At 43.5% G+C, this 15,929-nt stretch overlaps 1 protein-coding gene across 3 annotated transcripts in view; it reads right to left on the reverse strand.

The window, feature by feature from the left end:
• Positions 1-3,808: 3,808 nt before the first annotated feature.
• LOC126215221 (uncharacterized) overlaps positions 3,809-15,929 on the reverse strand; it is a 108,324-nt gene continuing 96,203 nt past the window's right edge. For 2 of the 3 annotated variants that reach the window (XM_049941885.1, XM_049941887.1), the window contains exon 4: positions 3,809-4,036. In XM_049941885.1, coding sequence (XP_049797842.1) covers positions 3,854-4,036 — 183 coding nt within the window. In that variant the 3' untranslated portion in view covers positions 3,809-3,853. Of the gene's footprint in view, positions 4,037-8,340; positions 8,548-13,648; positions 14,002-15,929 lie in introns of all 3 variants that reach the window. The other variant, XM_049941886.1, reaches the window with a different exon arrangement.

Raw genomic sequence — 15,929 nt, forward strand, 5'->3', positions numbered from 1 at the left:
ACGGGTAGCAAACTACAAAACAAGCCAACAGAGAGCCATTGATTCTGTACACTTTAAGCCACATAGAGCAACACAGGGTGTCTCAGTTATAATTTTAATGCTATCGAGTATAAGCATTGTAGAGTTTTGGTTCAAGGCCACAATTAAATAGCAACTCAAACAGTTTTAGGTAAGTGGGTGCATGAGTACGCTTTTTTGTTTTCCCTCTTGCAGCGCCACTTTGCCAAATTTGCGATTGCTGAGCTTAAAGCGTTTCGTATTCTGCAGCTTGTTAAGAGTGAATCTGTAATTTCAGTTCAAGATGGAATTCATTTAACGTTAAATTGTGATCTCCCATTAGGAAAAAACATCCACTGATTGTACAGTCCATTCGAAACGTCCAAATACTTGCATATAGGGAAAAGGACAGGACGACCAAAAGTGTCTGAGGAGGATGAACTTCAGATGCCAAATATGACAGTGTGGAAGGTTTCAAAGAAACGGTTTACCCATGCGTCATTACCGGTTACAGTTGGTACATGCTTTAAAGCCAGATGACTATCTTGTACGTCATAACTCTGCGAGTGAAGTGTTGCAGTGGGTAGATGACTTCCTTGATCGTATGGTGTTCAGCGAGGAGGCAACTTGTCATCTAAATGTAGGAAATACCCATCAAGTTCTTACCTGGGACTGAGAACATGCTCATGAACTTGTACAATATCAAGAAGCTTCCACAAAAGTAACCGTTTTCTTCAATGTGCCGCGTCATCTAGGGCACGGACGACTTGTTCTCGCTGAAAATACCGTAACGGACATGGCCTATTTCTATATGTTGAAAGAATTCCTCTTTCACCAATTAGAAGAAAAGGTGAGAACTTTATTTCGAAACAAAATAGAGACTGAAACTTCCAGACAGATTTAAACTGTGCTCGGGACCTTTGCCTTTCGCGGGCAAGTGCTCAAAGTTTCATATCAGCGCACACTCCTCTGCAGAGTGAAAATGTCATTCTAAAAATGGAGACTCTCCTCCTTGGCATCTCTTTGTTCGAGAGTGGTTGAGTGTGTAAGTACCTCGTCATTGGATTGGTCGTAATGATCATTTCGATAGAGCACTTCTCCGCTGGGCCCCACATTCACCTGATCTCATGGCATCCGACTTTTTTTTCCCGTTGGGGCTTCATAAAAGATTGTGTGTATTATTCACTCTTTCTACCACTATCTGAAAAGCCTATTGCTTTCATTACTCCGGAATTATTGACGAAAGGGTGGGAAGAAATGTATTCTTGGTTGGATGTGTGCTGTGAAACAAAAGGTGCACATACTGAACGTTTTTATGATAAACTGGGTTAGTTTACCATCAAATTGACGTATGGTATGTTATAATATACCTGAAACTGTGACATTCTTTTATGAACACCCAGCCACTTCCTGTACTGTACTGAGAAATTATTCCAGTCCATCTTGGTGTGTTAGACAGAAACTTTCCCACTGCTGCAGTCGTACGTAGGTTTCACAGTGTTCTTTAGTAACTCAAGAAGGACGCTTTTCTTTCGGATAGGGCATCACCAGGTTAACTGAAAATATACACTAGCGTGACAAAAGTCATTTTATGGCGGTATGCACAAATACAGATTGCTGTAGTGTCGCGTATACGAGGTATAAAAGGGCTGTTCAGTGGCGGATCTGTTTCACCCAGACGTCTACCCCTCCTACCCTACCTACCTCCTCCTCAGGGCTCCCACTCCTCCCCCTCCCTTCCCGAGAGCCGCTTTCCCCCTCCTACACCCCCTCTCCCTCTCCTGTGCTCCCCTTCAGTATCTCTGCACTCCCTCCTGTCTTATCTTCCCTCTTCATCTCCCGCCATGCCCATCTCCTGCCTCTTGGTGCACCTCCTGCTCCCTTTTTCTCCTCTTCCTCCCACCCCTCCAGCCCCCCCCCCGCCCCCACTGCACCTTCCTCCCCTCTTTTCCATCCTCTCCAGCCTCCAGTCCATCAGCAAGCCCCTACCAGCGGTTTTTTATTCTTCATGAGTGCTCTGTCGTTTCCAGCGGTTTTTTTAAGTGTGTTGCTCTGTGTGATTTTTATCCTTTGGCCGACGTTTAACTTGTGTTTGCCTCCAGTATTTTTTAAAGTGTACATTGATTTGCTAGCTGTGTTCTTTTAAGTTTATGTCTACTTTTTAACTGTCTCCCAGTGCATGTCCCCATCTTAGTGTATATTTTAAGTCCCATCATCTCCATTTACTGTGTTCTATAAGTCCCCTTTTTTATGTAACCACCCTTCTGTTTTTTTGTAAAGCCAATTGGCTGAAGAGCAGTGGACTGTGCCACTGCCAGCCCTCCCCTGCCCATACGGGGCAGGGGAATGAAATTACAATAAAGAAAAAAAAAAGAAAGCGGACCTATTATTGGACTCACTTGATTCATGTGAAAAGGTTTCCAACGTGATTATGGCCACACGTCGAGAATTAACAGAGTTTGAACGCGGAATGGTATTTGTGGTTAGATGCACGGGACATCTCATTTTGCAAAACGTTAGGGAATTCAATATTCCTAGATCCACAGTGTCAAGAGTATGCCGAGAATACCAAATTCCAGGCATTACTTCTCACCACGAGCAACAAAGTGGCCGACGGCCTTCATTTAACGACCGAGAGCAGCAGCGTTTGCGTAATGTTGTCAGTGCTAACAGACAAGCAACACTGCGTGAAATAACCACAGAAATCAAAGTGGGACGTACAACGAACGCATAGGGAGGTGAAGTCTGGCGTCAATGGGCTACAGCAGCACACGACAGTCACGAGTGCCTTTGCTAACAGCACGTCATTGTTTGCAGGCCCTCTCCTGATCTCTATACGACTTGAAAACGTTGATGTGATCAGATGTCCTGATTTCAGTTGAAAAGAGCTGACAAAGTGTAGCGCAGACCCCATGATACCATGGATCCCAGCTGTCAGCAAGGCAATATGTAAGCTGGTGGTGGCCCCATAATGGTGTGGGATGTCTTTATATTGAACAGACTGGACCCTCTGTTCCAATTAAGTGACCATCGGCCCTAAACGGTGATGTTCTGCTGTCTGGAACACTTTGCTGCTACTAATGGACTTAATGTTCCACAAGAAAGATACAATTTTTACAGATGACAATGCGCTGTGTCACGGAACCTCAGTTGTTGGTGGTTGATTTGAAGAACATTCTCAACAAATCGAGCGACTGAGTTGGCAGCCCAAGTCGCCCGGCGTGAATCCCATCGAATATTTATGGAGTACAATCGAGTTACCAACCGTGCACAGGCAGGGTGACGACTCCAGCGAGCGACCAAGTGGTGTAAATTGCCCTGAAGATGACCCCATCGCGGGTTGAAACCGGTTGGCGGCAAAATAAATAATGCGATTGTGACTGTAATTTTGAATAATTGATTATAAGTAAATTAATCACTGTTATCTCCACACAACTATGTTGTCTAAAAATCGAGAGATCAGTTCGTGCACAGAAGTCCTGTATCAGCAACACTTGGCACTTATGGACAACAATAGAGCCCACATGGCCGAATATTTGTGCAGAGGACTTCCAACGACTTGTAGAGTCCATGTCACGTCGAGGTGCTGCACTACGCCGAGCAAAAACAGCTTTTGTTACTGCAGTATAAGGTTAGGATGACATTACGCCGGATTGATTGTAATGCCATCTTCCCCTTATATTTTCAGATAAACTGATGATGCCCTTTCCGGGCGAAACGCGTCGTCCTTAATATAGAACGCTGTGGAACCTACGACTGTTTTTCAACTAATTGGAATTAGGTAGGAATACAGTTAAAATTCAGGTATAAATAATTTTCACTGTTGTTTATTGTCCAGGTCACAGTAGAGCCGTGTTTACAGTTTTCTCGCTTTCTTGCTGTCGATAAGTGAGATGACATCCAGGGCCAGCAGCTCGTCGCGCGCTTCGGCGTAGGCGCTGTAGATGTCCGAGCTGGAGTGCTGCTGGAACAGCGGGTTGTACACCTTGTGGACGTTGTAGGCTCGCAGCTGTGCCGTGTATGCCATTGGGTACAGCGACTGCAACACGGGACGCAGGATACAGCGACCTGACCCAGAATCTTCAAGAAATGTTACAGGACGTCTGGTGTGGTGAGAAAAAAGAATGCGTCTGTGCAGTAATTCGCCCACTTGACTATTAAGTGGAAAAATTACTTTACAGAGGAATTTCCTTAGTCTCAGTTGGCTATAAACCCACGACAGAAGTCCTAATTCATAAGTTAGAAAAACAAGTAGACCTACTTTGAAACTTCCTGGCAGATTAAAACTTTGTGCTGGACCGAGAATCGAACTGGGACCTTTGCCTTTCGCGAACAAGTGGGCAGGAGAGCTTCTGTGAAGTTTGGAAGGTAAGAGACGAGGTACTGGCGGAACTGGACCTGTGGGGACCGGTCGTGGATCGTGCTTGGGTAGCTCAGTTGGTAGAGGACTTGCTTACGAAAGGCAAAGGTCCGAGTCTAGGTCCGTCACACAGTTTTAATCTGGCAGGAAGTTTCAGATCAGCGCGCACTCCGCTGCTGACTGAAAATTTCATTCTGGAAATAGACCTACTGACTCGAGAACTTTTCAGAATAAAATTCAGTTGTCAGTTGCAAACATATTTTTGTTACGCATTACTGGTTTCGAAAAATTAATTTGTCACTTTCAGGAGATTAATATTGGTTTAACAGATGTTAGCCGAGCGCTCTAATGCACTGCTTCCTGGACTCGGGTAGGCGCGCCGGCCCGGGTCGAAACCGCCTGTGGGATTACCGACGAGGACTGGTGTGCTGGCCAGCCTGGATGTGGATTTTAGGCGGTTTTCCACGTCCCTCTAGGTGAATACTGGGCTGGTCCCCACGTCCCGACTCAGTTACACGGCTCACAGACATCTGAACAGTTTTGCACTATTCCATGGCTTACGCTAGTCGCAGACAAGTTGGGGCACACTAATTCCTTCCTGGGGGTTTGGGGTGGTGGCACAAAGGGCATCCGGCCACTCTTTCATCTAACATTGCCACATCCGATTAACTATGCCGACCCTGCCTAACTGCGGGAAAAGACACAAGCGAAAGAATGAAAGATGTCGGCATCATCTTCATAGAAGCATAATGCCATGGTACGTCCAGAAATGTACGTACTGTATGTCATTATTCTAAAGGCAAACTGACAATTTACAGTAAGTGAATCAGCTCTATGTATCTATACTTAGATGTTATTCAGTTATTGCAAATTATCAGTCTGCATTTACATCAATCATATGCAGTATGTGCACTTCTGGAGGTAGCATGGCATCATGACTTCTACGAAAATGATATTGACATCTCCTAAACCAATATCGAGCTTCTGAAAATGACAAATTGATTTATCGAAACAGGTAATGCGTTATAAAAATATGTTTGCAGCTCGCGACTGAATTTTATTCCGAAAAATATGTACTACACTTGATGAAAATTACAGCTGTGAGTAAAATAATTACTGGAGAATGTCAGGCAAAAAAAGATGGAAGTGGCAGAAATGAGAATGTTAAGGTGGATGGATGGGATGACACGAAAGGATAGACTAAGGAGTGAGTACATCAGGGGAACAGTGAAAGTGGGGCCCATAGGGAAGAAGATCCAAGAAAGTAGGCTAAGATCGTATGGACATGTGCAGAGAAGAGGGGAGTACTACGTGGGGAGAAGAATTGAAGACCTAGAAATCGAAGGATGAAGGAGAAGAGGAAGACCGAAACAGATGAAAAGACAAGGTAGCAGGGGACCTACGGGAGAAAGGATGGCTCGGAGAAGAAGCAGTGAATAGGCATTTATGGAAGAAAAGAATCCAGCAAAGCAACGCCGACCCCCATGACGTGGGAAAAGGCTGAGATGATGATGATGAATATCAGGTAGAATTTCAAAACAGGAGATCGCATGCTGGACGAATCCTAAACCTCACAACCATACTCTAAATTCATAATTCTGTTCTCATTTAAGTGTTCAGCAGAAGGTGCATAAAACCACTTTCACACTATCTCTCTACCGTTCCACTGCGCGTGTGGAAAAAATAAAATCTAAATCTTTACATGCGACCTCTGACTTTTCTTGTTTGATCACTATCGCCATTTTTGCCTGTGTACATGGGAGACAACAAAATATTATGGAATTAAGCTGAAGGAAGTTGATTATCGAAATTTGGAGAAAATATCGGGTCGCAACGAAAAATACCTGTGTTTCAAGTATTGCCACCTCAACGTACTTATCGAATCCGTGGAACTCACTCCACTTTTTGTCATAATACAAAACGTGTTGCCTTTCTTTAAACATTTTCGAAGTCAATCATATCTGATAAAAGTTCCATAGCGCATAGCAGTACTTCAGAAGAGGGCGGGCAAGTTACACCCTTGGTACATTTCTTGCAACTTCTACGTTATCTGCCAATAAAATACAGTCTTTAGTTCGTCTTCCAGACAAGATTGGTTATACGATGATTCCGATTTAAGTCCTCCCCACTCGTGATCCGTAGGTATTTAACTGAATAATATTTGTTGATTTCAAGAAGGCTTATGATACGTTTTGGCAATAGAAAATATGGCGGACAGGTGTCCAATTTGAAACTGTCGTCGCGATGCTGTGTCCCTTTGGTAGCGTGCGGACACTGCAACATAGTCGGCGGTAAACAACGGAGAAGTTGGACCGGCCGACTGGTGAGGTGCAGAGGGCGGATGGGGTGGAAGGGGGGGAGGGGGGAGGGAACAAGAAGTGCTGGCAACTTGCGGCGGTGTTTTGTGCTCCCGTGAGAGCAGAACTTACGTAATGGTCATAGGGATTTGGGGTTGTGAGGGCTACACTCGAATCCCATCATGGTCGTAGGGATTTGGGGTTTTGAGGGCTATACTCGAATCCCATCATGGGCAAGCTTTAATCCCTTCACTCATTTTGGAGTAAGAAAAGAAAACAATGGGCAACGCACGACGCAAAGAGAAGCGGAGTACACAAAGCATTCGACAATGGCTGCAGCGCGATTGGTTGCTGAGGTTGTCAGTGTCCTAAGTGTGGAGATTCAGGCCCAGTCTCTCAGTTGGTGTGTATTCTAGGCATGGTTCGAAATACGCCTTACCCAAAACTGCCACATTCAAGGGGAGCAGTCTGCATTATTCGAATCTTGTGCTCCAGTGACAATGTGACCACCAAAGTCGGTAGCAGTCGACGACTAAACAACTTTGGAGACAGTTAATAACATGTCGACGGTAAAAGGTTTCAGGAGATCCTAAGGTAAGTCCTATTATTGTTGACACTTGTATTAACTCAGTGTTGTATCGTAGTTAGCGATATGACGTTATGAATACGAAGGTTGTAGGTTCGTGTTCTGCTGACATTTTGTTTCATCTTTGCGATAGTAACAGATACTGGTACAGTTTTGTTAATGTAATACTGTACGTACTGCAATATTCGGCGTTACTTAGATACAAGAGTGCATTCTGTCAGGTAACTTGTTTCCTTGGTTTTGTGGTATCATTTTGCTCAATAAATGAAAGACGAAATGCTGCGAGTGAAAATAGCAGCAAAGACATCTGTATTTTTGCATGTAACAATGCCGTATTTCCGAAAACATCGCAATTTCTGAGGCTGTGGTTTAGCAGGAACCTGAGAGCATAGCTTAAATTGCTGCAAGTGAAACGAACAACAGTGTTAATTACATTCTTGCTTACTTTTGAATACATTATGGGAGAGAAGAGTGATCAATGTGTTACAAATATTTACTATCAAAAACAGTCTTGCTCGCAATTTATTTATTACGGTGACCGGTTTCGACTACTACTGTGCTCATCTTCAGACCAATGAGTAAGAACCTCCTTCTGCTGGAAAATGACTAGTGTGGTCTGAAGATGACCGCAGTAGTGGTCGAAACCGGTCTCCGTAAAAAATAAATTATGAACAAGACTGTTTTTGATAGTAAATATTCTTGCTTGTCTCAAGTATTGAGCTGATTTTTTTTTTCAACGCGATTTCCGAGGGTCCACCAGGACATAGAACAAGCTAATGTCATTTGCGGTTTATTGTGTTGATTGCTTTCTACTGCCCCAATACACGTCATTCTAACGTCATTTGCGCGCAAGATTCTTCCCATGTTAAAGCGTCCCAGTAGTATTCTGTCTCTTTGATAAGGAGGGACAATATTTAGCCAACACTAAAGTCACACTTCAACAGGCCATGAGTGGGTCATTTATCCAAAGCTTAAGAGGCGACCCACGGAGAAGTCAGCAGCGGTTCATAAGCATAGGTGACAGTCCCTTCACACGGCAGGCAGTGGCCAAGTGCCTGGGACGTCACAGACAGCGCGGAAGGAACTGTGGTACTGCTCACCTCCTGGCGGCGTTTCTCCATGAGGCTGGGCAGCTCCCTGATGGCGGCGTCGATGCCGGCGTTGATGAAGTCGATGGCCCAGCTGCGCACCCTCTCCAGCTCTGGAGTCACCATCTCTGGCAGGTGTACGAACACCTCGTCCATGGACCATATGGGGAAGTCCCTGTCCCACCCTGCAGGTGATCCAGCCTCAAGCGGGACGTTGCCCTGTGACGTAATTTTCTTTGCTTAATTATTTATTATTTTCTTTACCTTTAGCTTGTCCTATACAGGGTGGTCCATTGATCATGACCGGGCCAAATATCTCAAGAAATAAGCGTCAAACGAAAAAACTACAAAGAACGAAGCTTGTCTAGCTTGAAAGGGGAAACCAGATGGCGGTATGGTTGGCCCGCTAGATGGCGCTGCCATAGGACAAACGGATAGCAACTGCGTTTCTTAAAAATAGATACCCCCATTTTTTATTACATATTCGTGTAGTACGTAAAGAAATATGAATTTTTTAGTTCGACCACTTTACGCTTTGTGATATATGGCGCTATAATAGTCACAAACATATGGCTCACAATTTTAGACGAACAGTTGGTAACAGGTAGGTTTTTTAAATTAAAATACAGAACGTAGGTACGTTTGAAATTTTATTTCGGTTGTTCCAATTTGATACATGTACCTTTGTGACCTTATCATTTCTGAGAACGCATGTTGTTACAGCGTGGTTACCTGTAAATACCACATTGATGCAATAATGCTCAAAATGATGTCCGTCAACCTCAATGCATTTCGCAATACGTGTAACGACATTCCTCTCAACAGCGGGTAGTTCGCCTTCCGTAATGTTCGCACATGCATTGACAATGCGCTGACGCATGTTGTCAGGCGTTGTCGGTGGATCACGATAGCAAATATCCTTCAACTTTCCCCACAGAAAGAAATCCGGGGACGTCAGATCCGGTGAACGTGCGGGCCATGGTATGGTGCTTCGACGACCAATCCACCTGTCATGAAATATGCTATTCAATACCGCTTCAACCGCACGCGAGCTATGTGCCAGACATCCATCATGTTGAAAGTACATCGCCATTCTGTCATGCAGTGAAACATCTTGTAGTAACATCGGTAGAACATTACGTAGGAAATCAGCATACATTGCACCATTTAGATCGCCATCGATAAAATGGGAGCCAATTATCCTTCCTCCCATAATGCCGCACCATACATTAACCCGCCAAGGTCGCTGGTGTTCCACTTGCAGTCATCGTGGATTTTCCGTTTCCCAATAGAGCATATTATGCCGGTTTACGTTACCGCTGTTGGTGAATGACGCTTCGTCGCTAAATAGAACGCGTGCAAAAAATCTTTCCTCGTCCCATAATTTCTCTTGTGCCCGTGGCAGAAATGTACAGGACGTTCAAAGTCGTCGCTATGCAATTCCTGGTGCATAGAAATATGGTACGGGTGCAATCGATGTTGATGTGGCATTCTCAACACCGACGTTTTTGAGATTCCCGATTCCTGCGCAATTTGTCTGCTACTGATGTGCGGATTAACCGCGACAGCAGCTAAAACACCTACTTGGGCATCATCATTTGTTGCAGGTCGTGATCACGTTTCACATGTGGCTGAACACTTCCTGTTTCCTTAAATAACGTAACTATCCAGCGAACGGTCCGGACACTTGGATGATGTCGTCCAGGATACCGAGCAGCATACTTAGCACACGCCCGTTGGGCTTTTTGATCACAATAGCCATACATCAACACAATATCGACCTTTTCCGCAATTGGTGAACGGTCCATTTTAACACGGGTAATCTATCACGAAGCAAATACCGTCCGCTCTGGCGGAATGTTACTTGATACCACATACTTACACGTTTGTGACTATTACAGTACCGTCTATCACAAAGCGAAGAAAGTGGTCCAACTAAAACACTCATATTTGTTTACGTACTACACGAATATGTAATAAAAATTGGGAGTTCCTATTTTGAAAATGGCAGCGTCATCTAGTGGGCCAACCATAGCGCCATCGGGTTTCCACCTTCAAGCTAGACGAGTTTCGTTCTTTGTAGTTTTTTCGGCCGGCCGAAGTGGCCGTACGGTTAAAGGCGCTGCAGTCTGGAACCGCAAGACCGCTACGGTCGCAGGTTCGAATCCTGCCTCGGGCATGGATGTTTGTGATGTCCTTAGGTTAGTTAGGTTTAACTAGTTCTAAGTTCTAGGGGACTAATGACCTCAGCAGTTGAGTCCCATAGTGCTCAGAGCCATTTGAACCATTTTTTGTAGTTTTTTCGTTTGATGCTTATTTCGTGAGATATTTGGCCCGGTCACTATCAATGGACCATCCTGTATATATGTTGTATGATATATGGAAACGCATATAAAAATATATCAACACATAAAAAAATCCTTTGGTAGATTCAATAAAAGGGAACAGTTTATAAAGGATCAGTATGGGAAAATGCTGAACGACAAAAGTGACATACCAAAAAGATGGAAGACATACCTTTCACAACTTCTCAGCTGCAATGACCCACATTCTTACTTTAAATTGCAAGAACCTGATACAACTGGCACAGCTGATACAGTTACTACCCGATCAGTAAATGAAATACTGCAAGCAATAAAGAAATTAAAGAGTAACAAGGCTTGTGGCGAAGACCAGATATACCCTGAGTTATTAAAGAATGGAGGCCTACAACTGGAATTATAAGTACAGACGTTAATAGGAACAATTTGGAAGACAGAAACCATTCCTGCAGATTGGAAAACTGCAATTGTGTGCCCCATATTTAAGAAGAATGATCCACTTGTTTTTGATAACTACAGAGGAATTGCCTTACTGGATGTCACCTACAAAATCTTATCGAGCTGCCTATTAAACAGGCTGATACCAATAACAGAAGAACTGATTGGGGACTACCAGTGCGGTTTCCGCAGAAACAGATCCACATTAGATCAATTATTCACCCTAAGACAAGTAACTGAAAAGGCGTGGGAATTCAATGTATATGTCCACATATTACTGGTAGATTTTAAAAAGGCCTATGATAGCATACACCGACAGACGCTCCTAAATATAATGAAGGAATTTAAAATACGATACCATCAAAATTAATCAGGTTAGTTAAAATATGTATAGACGAAACTTTATGTCGCATAGAGACACCGGTAGGAGAAACTGAAGATCTTAAGGTGTACACTAGACTGAGACAAGGGGATGCCATTTATTTAACATGGTCCTAGAGAAGATCGATAGAGAATTTTCTGAAGCCAGTCCACAAGGGGTCCAGCTACAGGAAGTGAACATTACAAGACTTGCTGATGCAGATGATGTAGCACTAATAAGTAGTTCCAAAATAGAATTAATCAGAATGATGCAAAATTACTACAAAATTGCTGAGGAAACAGGATTACATGTTAGTGAAGAAAAGAGAGAATACCTGCCCGTAAGTAAGAAAACCAGGAAAGATGTACCTCTGACTGTAGGTGGATTCCATCTCAAGAATGTAGACCACTTTAAGTACGTAGGAAGTCTTTTTAGTAATAACAACAGAATAGATATAGAAATAGATGCACGTTATCAACAGCAAACAAGACACTTTTTAGTTTCATCAAAATTCTAAGAAAAAAGATCACTTAGCAGTAACTTCAAAATCCGCTTATATCAATCGACCATGATACCTGTGGTGTTATATGGATGTGAAACATTAATATTTAGAAAGAAATATGAAGAAAAACAGTTAATATTCGAAAGAAAAACACCGAGGAAAATTTTTGGGCCTGTATGCGACGAAAATAACATGGAATGGAGAATAAGAAGAAATGAAGAATTAAGAAGGCTGTACAAACACCGTAACATCGTCGAAGTACTCAAGAGGAGAGGGTTGAATTGGGCAGGCCATATAGCAAGAATGACAGAGAATAGACTACCTAGAATGGAATTCAGCAGAACAATAGAGGAAACGAGAGGAAGAAGAAGACCGAGAATAAAATGGCGGGGTAACATTCGGGAGGACACAACTAGGATGAACAGCAACAGCAACTGGACAAACAGCGCATTGGACAGACAGAAGTGGAAGAGACTCATAGAGCAGGCGTATGATGGGTAAGGCCCTTACCACATGTAAAGTATAGCTATTTAAGATCAGAGGAATCCACAAGAAAAGGAAATTGGAAACATAAAGAAAAAGAGGGTAGGGTGGACACTGAATATATTAAAATGAGGTTCTGCACCACTTAAGGACCAACAGTTAGTGGAAAAGATATATGAAGGTGGAGGACATAATGTGTTATTCAAAGTGGTTAAAGATGTTGAGACTCTGCAAGCAATTTGCGATGGTGTCCAAAATGATTGCAACAAACGGAAATTTTTCAAGGTTGCGTTTATTTTAGTACAAAACAGTATAAACAGGTGATGGCAAAGTAGAAACAATGCAACAACTGCAACATGCATAACGGTAGACAAAAATTGTCTTCGTTTGTCCAAACTTAATGGATTGCACCAAACTCCGCTGGTCAATGTGCTCAGCATGGGGTGTCACCATCTCCGGCAGCACCACGGTCGCAGGTTCGAATCCTGCCTCGGGCATGGATGTGTGTGACGTCCTTAGGTTAGTTAGGTTTAAGTAGTTCTAAGTTCTAGGCGACTGATGACCTCAGAAGTTAAGTCCCATAGTGCTTAGAGCCATTTGAACCATCTCCGGCAGCAATACAGGCCTGACAACGACGGGGTATGCTGTGAACGATGTCATCAGTCTCATATTGAGGCAATGATGCCCATTCTTCCTGGAGAGCTGCTCACTGGTTGGTGGATGATGCTGACGTGGTATGAGCCGTCTCTCAGACATGTTCTACGGGATTCAAATCGGGAGAGCGAGCAGACCACACCATGCGCGCAATATCTTCCGTATTAAAAAAAAAAAAATTAAAAGACAGCAGATTTCATCCACATCGACATGCAAGTCCCCGAAGTGGCGTCAACTCGAAAGACTTGCACCAGGCGAACGGTCTACCCGACGGGAGGCACTAGCCACACGGCATTTCCATTTCCATTCTGAAGTTCATGATACTTGTACAAAAATTACGACAGACTATTCTACATGCTAAATTTTACCGCCAGACTTGGGATTAGAACTAAATTTTGTGTAACAAATATAACTTTATTTATAATAACAAATGTCACACAAACGCATTTTTAAGATTCACCAGATTATTTTTGAATGTTTAATTTTTACTTGTTGTTAGTGTTTTTGTTAAACTTATTACTGGTTATGGGAGTTGCAAATGTTTCTCAGTTGGCAGCTTACCTCTTCCGTAGAGTTCAGCCCACCGAGCACAGCGTTCGTGAAGTTCCAGTAGCACACGGTGATCCCCGGCAGCAACCAGTCGAACGATGTGTTGACACCGTTAGATATTTCCCAGGCTGTAGAGTCTAGATGTGACATCAAGTGTTCCATGGTTAGAAGGACTCCATTGCCCGAGTTTCCTCCCTGGTACCCGATGCCCTCGTCCATCGTGGCCAAGTAAGATACCACACCATCGGTAATCAGCTGCTTGGTGAACGTCCCATTGGCGACTGGGTAGTAGTACAGCTGATCCAGAGGTGGGATGGGCTGCGTCGCGTTCAGGAATGCCCCGTCCAGATAGGAGACTCCCAGAGCTATGAAGACAACCACACTCTGTACGATGTATGGTAACCAACTGCTTGGTAGGTGTTCTATTGTCGAAAGCGCAGTAGTACAACTACTAACAACCCTACCACAACAAAATTTAATAATGATTGTGGTGTTGCTCACGCTGCTAAATACTGCATTTTCGGGCAAAAACAAAGTTATTATGTGGCAGGTGTCATTAGAGCACAGATAATAAAGTCATTTCATGTAATAATGAATAAACTAGGCACTCATCTTTTCGTGTTTCCCACGCTGGTCTTGCTGTAAAATCATGGCCTTATCGTCGAAAATCTAGGTGGTGATGATTCCAAGCTCGGATGCAAAGAGGCCTAGATTTTATTCTGCGATATTCAAAAGTTTTCTAGATGCGCTTCACAAACCATTCTTGAAGATTACACTTTTGCAGGACAATGGTCATGTAAAAAAGTAATCAGCACTCCGAATTTAAGTTACACTTCTTTTTTATTACTTTTGTTGTAATATCACGTAACACACAAAACATCACTTCACAATACAAAACATACTTGAAAACATCTTCCTCACTGTTAAAGTTTACATTTTATGAAGTGGCTAAAATATGCGTCTTTCCAACATGACGTCCAAGACTTGACTTTCCCAAGGTCCGACTCTCTAACTAAACTAATAATCGCTTACGCGCCCAAAAATCAAGAGTTACAAGTACGTCAAAGATCATAGTGACAAAAGAAAGAATACACATACGAATAATATCATTGCTATATAAACATATCGATGTATCAAAGTACCTCTACATTAATGAAATCAATGTTGTCTCAGAAATATGTTAACTACTTTACAGAAAGACAGTAGAATATTGCTGGTATCGAGAGGTTGAGTTGAGGTGCCGTAATGGTTACGTAATTCAAGTACCATTACAAGCTACAGGGGGACAGGCGGAGGGTGTCATGGCTGCGTTGCATCGATTAAAGTATTGATTGCACAAAAGCGAGCAGTAAGAGTATTGCATGGTGTTCATCCAGAGCAGCACTTTGAGTAGCAGTGGGCACCACAGTGCCATAACGAACTGTTACGAATAGGCTACTTCTAAGACAGACCCCCTGTAGCGTGTGTTACATTGACCCCAAACCACGGCTGTCTGAGACTTCAGTGGTGACGTGCGAGGGGCCCTTCAAGGGCAGCGTGGAGGTCTCTTGTGTTTTCTGATAAAAGCTGCCCCTGTTGGCTGTATCTACGTCTACATCTACATCTACATCTACATATATACTCCGCTGGCCACCAAGCGATGTGTGGCGGGGGCAAAATATGCGCCCAAGTCATATCCCCCCCCCCTCTCTGTTCCACTCGCGGATCGCGCGAGGGAAAAACGACTGTCTGAACGCCTCAGTACGAGTTCTAATTTCCCTGATCTTTGAATGGTGATCATTGCGTGATTTGAAAGTTGGTGGTAATAATATATGCTCTACATCCTCGACGAAGATCACATTTCGGAACTCAGTGAGCAGCCCCTTCCGTTTAGCGCGTCCTCTATCTGCAAGTGTGGCCCACTTCAAACTTTCCATGAGATTTGTAACACTCTCACGATGACTAAATATACCAGTCACGAAACGTGCCGCTCTTCTTTGGACCTTGTCAATCTCTTGAATCAGACCCAACTGGCAAGGGTCCCATACAGACGAACAATAATACTGCACGAACTAACGTATTGTAAGCAATTTCCTATGTTGAAGGACTGCATCGATTCAGGATTCTAGCAATAAACCGCAATATACATCTACATACATACTCCGCAATCCACCATACGGTGCGTGGAGGAGGGTACCTCGTACCACAACTAACATCTTCTCTCCCTGTTCCACTCCCAAACAGAACGAGGGAAAAATGACTGTCTATATGCCTCTGTACGAGCCCTAATCTCTTTTATATTTGTTGACTTTCC

Source organism: Schistocerca nitens, chromosome 12, assembly GCF_023898315.1.
Source record: "Schistocerca nitens isolate TAMUIC-IGC-003100 chromosome 12, iqSchNite1.1, whole genome shotgun sequence".
Taxonomy (NCBI): domain Eukaryota; kingdom Metazoa; phylum Arthropoda; class Insecta; order Orthoptera; family Acrididae; genus Schistocerca; species Schistocerca nitens.